The 11,871-nt window shown below is 40.2% G+C and overlaps 1 protein-coding gene across 1 annotated transcript in view; it reads right to left on the reverse strand.

Annotated features, from left to right (window-relative positions):
- EPSTI1 (epithelial stromal interaction 1) overlaps positions 1-10,552 on the reverse strand; it is a 47,181-nt gene extending 36,629 nt beyond the window's left edge. The window contains exons 1-2 of the mRNA XM_052705641.1: positions 10,322-10,552; positions 9,950-10,068 (exon numbers count right to left, since the gene is read on the reverse strand). Of these exons, the coding sequence (XP_052561601.1) occupies positions 9,950-10,068; positions 10,322-10,417 (215 nt within the window). The 5' untranslated portion in view covers positions 10,418-10,552. The remainder of the gene's footprint in view (positions 1-9,949; positions 10,069-10,321) is intronic.
- Positions 10,553-11,871: the final 1,319 nt, after the last annotated feature.

Below are 11,871 nucleotides of genomic sequence, written 5' to 3' on the forward strand. Positions count from 1 at the left end.
TGCTCAAGCACAGAGGAAGACTACAGTCTGCAGGGAAGAACATTTGTGTTGGCTGCCACATCCCATACCTCAAAAGTACTTGGGATCTCACGGATTTAGGCAGTCTGTCCAAGAGTTGTTAAAGGTGTGCACAAAGTCCTGTTCTTTGTCATGGTCTTAGGTGACTTGCTGCCAGATCAAGCCTCAGTTTTCTTGTCAGACTTGTGTTTGTCTGGCACCAGGAATTCCTTGGGCATATTTATTTTACTGTCATAGCTAAGGTGTAACTCACTGAACAAGGGCAGAGGGCCTGTTTCGTTAGGCTGAATTCAAAACACAGTTGCTGACTCAAAGAGCTATCAATCTAATGTGACAACAAAGAAACAGGACAGGCTTTGGAGTGTATTAGAGACTGGAGGTGATCAAATGAGTGATGAAAGCATGTCAGTTCCACTTGGAGGAAATGTTTTTTATCTACACAGTATATTGTGTGGACAGAAGTTTACACTGCCAGTGCTCCAGTTCAGCAAAAGCAAAACCTCAAGAGTGCAGATTCACCAGGCATGCACGGAACAGTGGTTGCTCCATGTAGCAGAGTACGTGGAGTACTCACATCTCTACAGTATTCAGCATGGTTTTCTCTGCACTGGTATTTTATTTCATGCCATCATGAGGAAAGCAGAAGAAAAAAGGGCAGAAAACAAAGAATAATAAGGGATGAAGACCAAGTTCTTTAAAAGAGAAAAGGGCCACAGGGGGTGGCTAGAGGACAAGGTAGGAAGCAGAGAGAGCTCAGTTGGCTCTGGAAAAGTAATGAGAGAAGGAGGTCTGAGACACAGGCTACAAACAGGAATGAAAATCATGCAGAGATCAAAGGGCAAAAGCTGTCCGCTGTCATATCACTGTAATTCAGAGTTTGGGGAGGAAAGTATTTATATCCAGTTACTTCTTTTTCTTTGAAGACTTGCTCTAGGATGATGCGGATTAATTTAATTTATGAGATTAAATTAGTAAAGATTGAGCTGTGAGCTTCAAATGGTGCCGTTTAATGTGGTCCCTTCCCTGCTTTCCAACTTACTCTGGTGCCAGTGAGGCCAATACTGGCATCTCCACTGAGCTGCAGACATGCAGAGGACCCCTACAGCATTCATTGTACAAAATCAACTGTTACTTAAATAACGTTATGATGGTTTTTTCAGATTTCCCTTTGTTTGACTGAATAGCAGCTTACAGAATTTACCTTAAATTACCCACGCAAACTGTTATACACTTTATCAGATTCAAGATTTTTTAGTGCTTCGAGCTTTTTTCTCAGTTGTTTCTAGTATTAACACCACATTTCTCTCCAGTTCATACACAAAATAATGTACATAACATTCACAGTGTTCTCTCTTTGCCACTGAAAAAAATGGCCGGAATTGTTCAGTTACAAGACTACATACTTTTCCTCCAAAAATACATCAGCACATTTAAGACATCCAACTGATTTGCAGCACAAAAGCCCAGTAGAGTTTTTATGTCATCACATGTACTTTGATACCTTAAACAGATTTTTTTTCTACATAAGAAATCCAATTAAAGAGACAACAACTCTGTGTGTCTGCACATGTTTAAGAATTATGACATCAAATCAAGCCTTTATGCAATGATTCATTTCCTTTGTCTGCTTCTGCTTTTTGGCTGGAAGGCTTCAAGACCAGGAGGCCACTTTTCTGATATCAGAACATGGCCATTATCCAGGAGTTCAGAAGGATGGCACATGAAATACAGTAAAGATTAATCAGTTTATGAAAGAGATGGAGGTGAGAGCAGCAACTACACTTACTGAAAGAAAAAGCTCAGCTCTGTTTTCCAAAGAGCAAAGTAAGAGCCACTGTGGTTAAAAGTGCTTGTTTAAAGACCCATTTCATTTCCATGTTACTGGAACAAAAAAGAAAGTTCAAACAAAATGAAGATTTCAAGTCTCCTTTTAGGGAAGGGAAGGGAAGGGAAGGGAAGGGAAGGGAAGGGAAGGGAAGGGAAGGGAAGGGAAGGGAAGGGAAGGGAAGGGAAGGGAAGGGAAGGGAAGGGAAGGGAAGGGAAGGAAGAGCAGAATATCAAATTTCTGTATTCTAGTATTTAAAATCTAGTATTTAAATGACACATTCTGTTTAAGTCCAAGTTAAAAAAAAAAAAAGAAAAAAAAGAAAAAAGAACATAGCATTGCTAATCCTATCTAATTTGATAGTATTCACTTTTGTCTCTCTGGAAAGATAGATAACTTTGGGTATTGGGATCAGGGGAAGGAAGAGTTAGAATGTTAGTTATGAAGTCCTACATAATCCACTAGCAGAAAAGATGTCAGAGAATTCAACTTCTCAGTTCCCAAATGCTGGTTCTTACTGTTCTATGGCTTAAGTTTATCTTTGAGGTATGACTGTTTGATAAATAAAAATATGGAAGTCACTGGGGATGGGAAGAACGTACTGACCAGGTATTCATAAAAGAGAAATCCTCTTCTACCTTTATAGGTGATATTTATCTTGATAAGAGTTTTTTTGGTTTATTTTCTCCACAGAAAAGGGGAACGTATTGACTCAGACTGAGCAAATATTAAAATTTTAAAAAGTTATAACCCAGTAAGACAGTGCAGAGTATGAAAAGATCATTATCTATTTAATAGTATATACAAATAGACAGAAAAATCTTTCAGCCAGGAGAATCATACACAGAAAATTTGCCAGGATAGTTTACAGTTGGAATTGTCATCAACACAGAGAACACTATGTCTGCAGTCTTAAATTCATAAACTGATGGGTAACTCAAGACATTTAATTTACACTGCCTAAGGACTAAGTCTCCAATATTTTCAGGGCGCAGACCACAGAAGCCTCTGCTCTACCTTCCTTTAGGTTTGTATAAAATCGATTGTTTCTAAAGTTGAACAAATGCATGAGAACTGCAGATCAACAATAATGCTTTTTGCAGAGCTGTGCTCTTCAGTTTTTCCTCAAGCCCACTCCAGCTACCACGGGGGAACCTTCCAAATGAAGTGTGAAATAGTTTAAAGAGTTACAAAAAAGTAATGGCTGTTATAAACTATTTCCAGTTCCACTGAGTTTCATACTGCTGGTGCATCAGTACACGAATACCACAAAGTTGAAAGCTAAATATTTCGCTCTGCTGGGCAATATGCTGCCTGCATTCACTAAGAGCCAGAAACCAAGGAGTGCATAGGGGAGAGCAACACAAATGAATAAAGCTTGGGGAAAAAATGGGCAAGTTCAGCCTGGAGGAAGGACTCAAAGGAGCCAGCACAGTTATCTGCATATGAACTACTGAAAGGAAAAGGATCCTTTATATTCAGCAATTGGTGAAGAAAGTATCACAAGGGAAAAATACATAGGCATGTAGACATGTACTCTCACATGTTGTATGGGCATTTCTGAGCATATCTTTTCCTCTTTCCATAACACATGTGCTTTATATATATGCTTAACTTACTATGGGAAAGGTATAGATGAAGTACTACATCAAATAGTATATTAAAAATAACAGACTTTTAGAGGAAAAAAAGGAACAAATTGCCCAAGGACAATCACAGTCTTCCTCAAAGACAAAGACTTTCTCATCGATGCTCCTGTAGAACTATAGAATCATAGAATTGCTCAGGTTGGAAAAGATCTTCAAGGTCATCAAGTCCAAAAGCAACCTAACCATACTATCCTAACAACCCTCCACTAAATCATGTCTCTGAGAACCACATCCAAATGGTTTTTAAACACATTCAGGGATGGTGACTCAACCACCTCTTGGGAAGCCTGTTCCCATGCTATATCTCATGGAACAGCCATATTCTGCTAAACACCACAGGAGCTGCAAAATCAGTAGGCTACAAGAACACCAAACGCCATCAAGCAGACAAAAACTGTGCTGTTAGTATTTGTGATTTGCAGTACATGGGCAGCCAGATGCTAATGATAACCAGCAGCCCCAGCAACAGATTTGTTGTGTAACATGCTTGGTGCTCAGGAGTTGTACAGCTGTCATGTGTAGGTTTGGGTTTCTGGCTTTCCAATTTTATTAGCAATAGAATCTTACCAGTTTACAGCTCAGAAGCAAAAGTGAATTACCGAGGCTTAACATTATACACTGCCTGAGTAATCCTAGCACTCTTAGTATGAGAGACTGAAAATAAATTGCCTTAGCAGAAAATGCTTATCACCAAAAATTTGTATCCATGGGTTTGGTCCTGTGGTTGCCACAGGCTAGGATTGAGCTGCTGCTCAGCTGATGTCTGGAAGCTTACTGAGTTAGGATAACTCAGTTCTGCATCTGGTCCCTCTGTTTAGCTAAAGCTAACATTAAAACACCATTTTTGACATAGTGAGGCCTAAGGATAAAACAAAAGGTTATATCCTGCAGAAGTGAACCTGCCCTGGGAATACATGGGAAGGAAAAAAGAAGCAGGGAAAGATTAAAGAGAAGGCTTGAGTCAGAAATAAGCGCTAAAACTACAGACATGCATGTATATATAAAACTGTAATACCCACGAGCTGAGAACTTCCTGGTCCAAAGAGTAGAACTAAAACTCAGAACTGAACTTCTAAGAGTGAAGATGGAGCTTAGACTCAGCAGCTTGCTTGGCATATAACAGCATCGCAGGAAGAACGCAGGTGCTTCACCATCAACCCATTTGGTGCAGCAAAACCATCAGTGCTGCAAGACTACCTCAGCCACCTTCTAAAGCTGCAAGGAAATTGTCACAGCAATGAATCAAGCCAGGCAGCCAAAGTGTAGCTCTCAGCCTAGACTTGGCTTGCAGCACAGCTTTGTTGTGTGCATACACTCGTGGGCAGATTAAAACAACACAGATACACTGTTGTGACTGTGAGGCTGAGCAATGAATCGGGTGAGGAGACTAGAAAACAAGATCTATGAGGAGCAGCTGAGGAAACTGAAGATGTTTTGTCTGGAGGAGGCTGAGGTAAGATCTCATTGCTTTCTACAATTACCTGAAAGGAGCTAGCAGTGAAGAAGCTGTTGGACCCTGTTCTCAGGTAACAAGTTATAGGATGTGAAGTAACAGCCTCGTATTGTTCCAGGGGTGGCTTAGATTGGACATTAGGAAGAATTTCTTCTCTGAGAGAGTGGTCAAGCATTAGATCAGGCTGCCCAAGGAGATGGTGCAGCTCTATCCCTGTATGTATTTAAGAGGTGTGTGAACATGGCAGTAAGGGACGTAGCTTAGTGATGGGATTCAGTAGGTCAGGCTGATAGTTGGACTTGGGAATCTTGAAGGTTGTTTCCAACCCACATAAATAGAAAAGAGAGCACTGGAGCCCAAAAAGTTCATGAAGTTGGATTCTGTTTATGCCATCTGCAGATCCCAAATCCATTCAGTTGCCTTAGTGCAGTGCAGTGCCAGGATTGTGGCAAGCATGCCAGAGCCAGCTGGAGCACCTGGAAATTCAAAACAGAGCATCCCTACTAAAACAGGCCAGGCACTGGACATGGAAACATCAATGCCAAGATGAGCAAACCACAGCAGAAGTGTCCACGTGCCACTTCTTGTGTTAGCCAGCATGTCTGGAGAGCTGAGCAGGTCAGACTCTACCAGAGGAAGATTAAGAGCTAAACCAGTGGAATGCTCACCTCCACTCCGCCACTTTATTTTCAACAATATTCACAGAATCATATTCTTTCTCTTCCTCTCCCTTTCAGTACCATACCTGTTGTCCATTTATTGCCCCTGACCATGTGTTAGTTGTCTTACCACAACTCTTCATCAAGTGATGGATGTTAAATCTGGCACAAATTAAGCTCTTCCTAGAACATCTTCTAATATAAAGTTAGGAGGACTTCCTCACTGCCCTACACACATGATCAGAACAGCAAGCTCCAAATCTTACTGCAGTTATTCTCCTACTTGGCCTCAGCCTTGAACACTTGGCTGAAGATAAGGCTGGCTACATAGAAATGGGAGACTTTTTTCCATGCAGCAAATGCAGTGATGAATTCTAAACAAAATTGTTTCTAATTCAGATTATACACCTGCAACTCCCACCAATGGGTAAAAGAAGAATGTTGAGAAGAGTCCTCCACCAGTTTAGTAGACTAATTTTGAGTTGTTAAAAGAAGAAATTCCATATTGTGAAAGAAAATAAATTTTTTCAAAAGAACTGCTAAGGACAGGCACACTATGAGCAAAAGATTGAGAAGTACTACATTATAGATTTTTTTTTTTTCAATTCACAATGAAGATTAGAAAGAGAAGGAAAAAAAAGCCCTGATGGATTTGGCTTCTGCAGTCATAGAATAAAATTTTTCAAGTTAGCATTCTAGTAACAGTTCTCCTTTCACATCGGTGGATAAAGGGCTATTAGCAGCTGTATGGCAATATATCTCCACATTCTATTACTTTGAATTTGATTTTTTTTTAATAAATATATTTTACCAGAACCAATATCATTTCCAGGTTTAAAGATGCCAAGGACAGGATGCTGTTCCTGTGTGGGGGCAGGGACCATCAAATTTTTTTTTTTCAAATGCTAGCTATTGTTCAGCTTCTAATTTCCCCAATTTCCTCCACCTTTTCTTCAGTGCAGACATTTGTTTCTGAATAGATATGAACAGGGATAATTTGGGAAATCACTTTCTACGAGTTAATTTCATGGTACTTAGCAGACAAAGTGAAGTAACTTAAATGCAAGCATATTATTATAAGCAGATTCAAGCACTTGTCATCATGGTCTTTTTCTCCATAGCCTGAAACCATATCCTGTTCAGTACTGGAGGAACCAATGTGCAAAGCTTCATTTCAGTTTTTCATTTGAACAAGTATTTTTCATAACTTAATTAGAACCACTTTATTATCACCTTCCAGCCGTATACAAGAGCTTATTATACAAGGGCTTTTCTAAAGCAAGAGAAGAATTACCATCTAATACCAGTTGCCCATCTCGCACTTTTTTTGAATGAGTCATTTGAATCTCAGCTACTTGGTGAGGCTTTAACATTCTACGTCCCACATGTATTTCATGAGTCCAATTTTCATGAAACATCACCTAATCCCACACTAAAACACTACTAAGGTGTTTCCTCACTTCCAAGCACTCAGAAGCACAGCCCAAGCCATCTCATGGAAAACAACATACCCAACCTAGTCACTCACAAGCTTCGACAGAGGCTCAGACTCCTCTTTTGGCAACAAAAGCAGATTCTGGCTGTTTCCAAAACACAGTGAGCAACACATCAATTGGAATAGAGCCACTTCTTGGCAAAGAGTTATCTTTCTTCTGCCCTTCATGTTTCCTCTACTACACATATTTCAGAAAGCCTTCAAGGTTAATGCTAGAAGGATCTTTTCTTCTGCTGATATCCTACAACATAAGCTTTGAAACTTCTCTGTTCAACTCTTTGCTATCCCAAAGCATAAAAGCCTGGACTACTCTGAGAGTGTGTTAGTAATTTAGTTTCAAGGCTAATTTTCAAAGGGACTGAGTGACAACAGGATAAGTCAGCTTTGCCATTACCGGAATGACATTTTAATCTGAAATCTTGCAATATAACTAGCAATAACAAATAAATAAAAATGAACGTTATAGTTTTTGTTTCAAGAATAGAGGTCTCTCCTCGTCAGCTTCAGCATTTCCAATACCTTCTACTAATTTCATCCAGCTTCATCTCATTCATAGAATTGTAGAATCTTGTAGGTTGGAAAAGACCTTCAAGATCAAACCCAACTACCTGTTTGACCTACCAAATCCCACTAACTACACCATATATGTCCCCTACTGCCACATCCGTGCCTCTTAAATACACCCAGGGATAGGGGTTGCACCACAACCCTGTGCAGCCTATTCCAATGCCTAACCACCCTCTCCATGAAGAAATTCTTCCTGACTTCCAGTCTAAACCACCCCTGTTTCAACTCGAGGACACTACCTTGTGTCCTGTCACTTGTTACTTGAGAACAGAGACCAACAGCCTGTTTGCTACCTCCTTTCAGGTAGCTGTAAAGATTGATAGGGACCCCCTCAGCCTCTTTTTCTCCAGACTAAATAATCTCCATAGCTTCTCCTCGTAGGTCTTATTTTCTAGTCCCTTCACTCAATTTGTTGCTCTTCTCCCCAACTGTAGATAAGAAACCCTAGTCTTGTACCCTTTTTTAAGTGTTTGTTTCCCTCTTGTATTGTCTTTGATCCTGCCTTTTTCTCTTTCCTCTTTCTCAATACCTTCGTACTATTGCAGACTTTGATTTGTACATTCCTGTTTTAGAATGAATTCTTTCTTTCATCTTATGAAGACACAGAGAGAATCTTTCATATCATATAGTGAAAAATATTTGTGCAATGCTTGTAGTAAATATGCAGCAGTTTTCTCTCTGGAAGCATCATGTAAAGACAAAACAGGAAACAGGCTTTAATTATTCTTCCCCAAGAGCTTATCTGGTTTTATAGAGGAGTCCATCATTTGGTCATAATCTATATGAATATATTTGATCTATCAAGGAGCTCAGTCTAACCAAATGATTAAGCACATATCTAACTTTTACCACAGGGTTGTACACTAGACCAAATTTTGGGCAAAAACAGATATGCCCACGGAAAAACTTCCACTCACCACCCTCAGGAAAAAGAAAAACAGAAGGGAGGACAGGAAGGAAGGAAGGAAGAAATGAAAGGAATGAAAGGAATGAAAGGAATGAAAGGAATGAAAGGAAGGTAAGGAAAAAAAAGGAAGGGGGGAGAAAAAGGAAGACAGAAGGAAAGAAAGAAAATATAGGACTAGTAGCTAAGGTGCTCTCACTGTACTATGGATATACAGCAATGTGAAGAAAGGCAAGACAGAAACTTTCATGCTTGGAAGTGGCACAAAATAAATATAGGCTGTAATTCAGGAAAGGTGGTTTACTTTGCAGAAAGTAATGTGTTAAAATGCCCAAGAATTTCATAGCAGCTTAGCTCTTAATCGTCCATGTATCATTACTACCTAGTAGACCGCCACAGGTTACCATGGAAAGCTTCTGATTGAAGCTCATGATCAGCAGGCAGACAGCTTTTGCAAAGCCTGGCTCCACCTTCTTCTTCCAGAAAGACAGGAAAGGAAACTGAAATAGCTTTTAGAAGGTGGAGCCAGTTTCCACCAGCTGCAGTTTGAAAGACTGGGGGAAAAAGCAAGCTAAGCAAACTCAGTGCATAATAATAGCACTACAAGCATGGTTACTAACAGCTTAGAAAAAGCTGTTTGGGGAAAAAGAAGTGTAAATAATTACTTTTAGTCGGCTAAGCACATGTTCACAAAGTACACATGGTACTGACAATTTCTATTCTGTACTATATCTGTAAATTAATGCTTATACTAGGTATCAGAGATTGTCACACATACACACACACACAAAAGAGATGGACGGAACACAGATGCCAGTAAAAATGAAATGAAGCTTTGGTTTTACTTTTGTCAGCATGAAGTTGTTAGAAGAGAAGCTGTTCTGTATCTTGGATTGCATTCAGATCAGTGCTGGAACAGAGCCTACATCCATCTCCTCAGCCAAAAAGAAGTATTTTGAGACTTCCAGGATGAAATATTAGTGGAGAGAAAACAGGAAAGTAAAACCGGATTTGAAATTCTAGTTAGACAAAGATTCCAAGAAACAGATGCCATGTACAGTAATATCAGATATACAGAACCAGCTGCTGCTGTTACGTGTATTGCCAATGCTATCAGCACACACATCGCATTCAAGCAGCCCCAGAGGTAAACCATAATATCATAAAACCTGTTAGAAGACCTCAGGTCCCAATCAGAAAGCATTGCTCATAAGTGGGCTTCTCCAGGAGCAGCAGAACATGTTGCTTATGTGTTCAGTCCCTTTCACAGGCTCTCTATGAAGAATTTCTCATTTATGGGCGTACACTTTGAGTAAGGTAGAGAACAGGCACCCAATGCAAACAACACCTCCGTACCAGCTAGGTTCCTTTCTACTTACTGCTGCTCTTGCTGTTGTTGATAAGTTGATGGTTGGTTCTTTTGCTCTCCTCCAGACCTCATCAGCTGCCGGGAATTTCCAGCCTCCTCTGTTTGATTGCTTTTATCCCTGAGGTAACCCTGAGGGGGAAATCATAGAATCATTAAGGTTGGAAAAAACTACTAAGATCATCTAGTCTAATCATTAATCCATCACCTCCATGCCCACTAATCCATGTCCCTCAGAGTCATATCTATACGTTTCTTGAACACCTCCAGAGATGCTGATTCCACCACCTCGCTCGGCAACTTATGCCAATACCTCTTTCTGATAAGAATTTTTTTTTCCTAATATTAAACTTTAACCTCCCCTGGTGCAATTTAAGACCATTACCTCTTGTCCTAAATGGGGTGCTGGAAGTGGCCGTAGTCCTGTACCTCCTGCCGTCCCATATGACCTGCCTTCCGTCCATCCTCTGACTCCAGACATCCTTGTCAGAAAGGAGGACTGCAGCTAAGGCTAGGGCAAAGATCTAAACAGAGTTCCTTTATTTCAGTTTCAGTTCCTCATAAGTCCCACCCCTTGGTGGACTTTCTGCATGATCTCCAGCTGAACATTGATTTCATCATCTAAACCATGGCACTGTGTAAGCCTAGAGGTGGAGTCACTGGCTGACTGAAAAACTGATTTGTGCAAATAAAACAGACAAGTAAGATTCTGTGCAATCTTTGAATAGACTGTTTCATCATAAGTAAGGGGAAGTCTGGCTGATAGCCATATTTACAATGATTTTTTTACCCCAGCTCTTCAAATTCCCTCTGAGACAAGGGAACAACCCTAGGTTTTTTGTTGACTTAAATTTTGCAGGATTTTATGTAGGAAGACAAAAGTGAAACTAAAATCTAACTGATAAATCCAAAGGCAATGATTGTACAAGACTCCAGTGCTGTCTTTCAGTTCTGCTTAGTCAGAAGATTTTACTTTAGCCTTTCTAATTATAAGCCATGAAATAAGAACAAATATACAATCCTTTTAGGTATAAATGCAGATCCCATTAGAATATGTTGTATGAATCAGATGAGGTACAGTGGAATCTGAAGTACTGGTGAAAACTAGAACCAACCCTAATAAAAATAAAATAAAATAAAGATGTTTGGCAGCAGTTCCATACATGCAGATGCTGCCACTTTTTGTCCTCAAGCTGCACTAAAAAAACCGGTTCTGTGACCAGGTTTTCTGTCTGCCCAAACTGTCAAGGTTTTATAGGTCACACATGCTTACAGAGTAGCAAGATAAAATGCCATACAGTGAGTCACAGATCTGGCACAGATGGGGGGTAGATGCTAGTTGCCCTTACACATGCCTGGGTCATTATTTACCGTGGTTGCTGACACAGCCGTCCTGCTTTGGAAATTGAGAGACCAGAGGAGGGCACAGTCCTTCTTCCTCCACGTTGTTAAAAGCTGTATACTGTAGACAGGTAAGTCCGATCTGTAAAACATTGCTGGGTCTTAGCTGTGAAACTTCTATTATTGCCAACAGCCAACATTAAGAAGGTTTCAAGATGTTCCACACTGGTCTGGGAAAGAGCGTCTCTTCTGCCAGATGACTTCAGGAATTGCTATAAGAGCAAAGGACTTCATAGCCTCAGAATAGTTGTGTGGATTTATTCTTTTCAAGTCTCTCTGGAGAACACAAATATTTCAGCCTGGATAGTGACTGGGAAACTAGGTATAAGGCAGCTGAGAACTTGAATTATCCCCCTAGTCGTACAGGAAGGTGTTCAGGTTGTCAGGAGGCTGGAGACTTGCTTATTCTGCTTCATGTGTGCTGCCAGGTACAGCTAAATGCAGGCCCTGAGGAAGATTTCTTAACCCAGGTTCCCAGGTTCCCCTCCTTATATATATTTGTTTGTTTGTTTGTTTTTGTTTTCATTTGTTTGT

Source organism: Tympanuchus pallidicinctus, unplaced genomic scaffold (assembly GCF_026119805.1).
Source record: "Tympanuchus pallidicinctus isolate F22 unplaced genomic scaffold, pur_lepc_1.0 scaffold6, whole genome shotgun sequence".
NCBI classification, from domain to species: domain Eukaryota; kingdom Metazoa; phylum Chordata; class Aves; order Galliformes; family Phasianidae; genus Tympanuchus; species Tympanuchus pallidicinctus.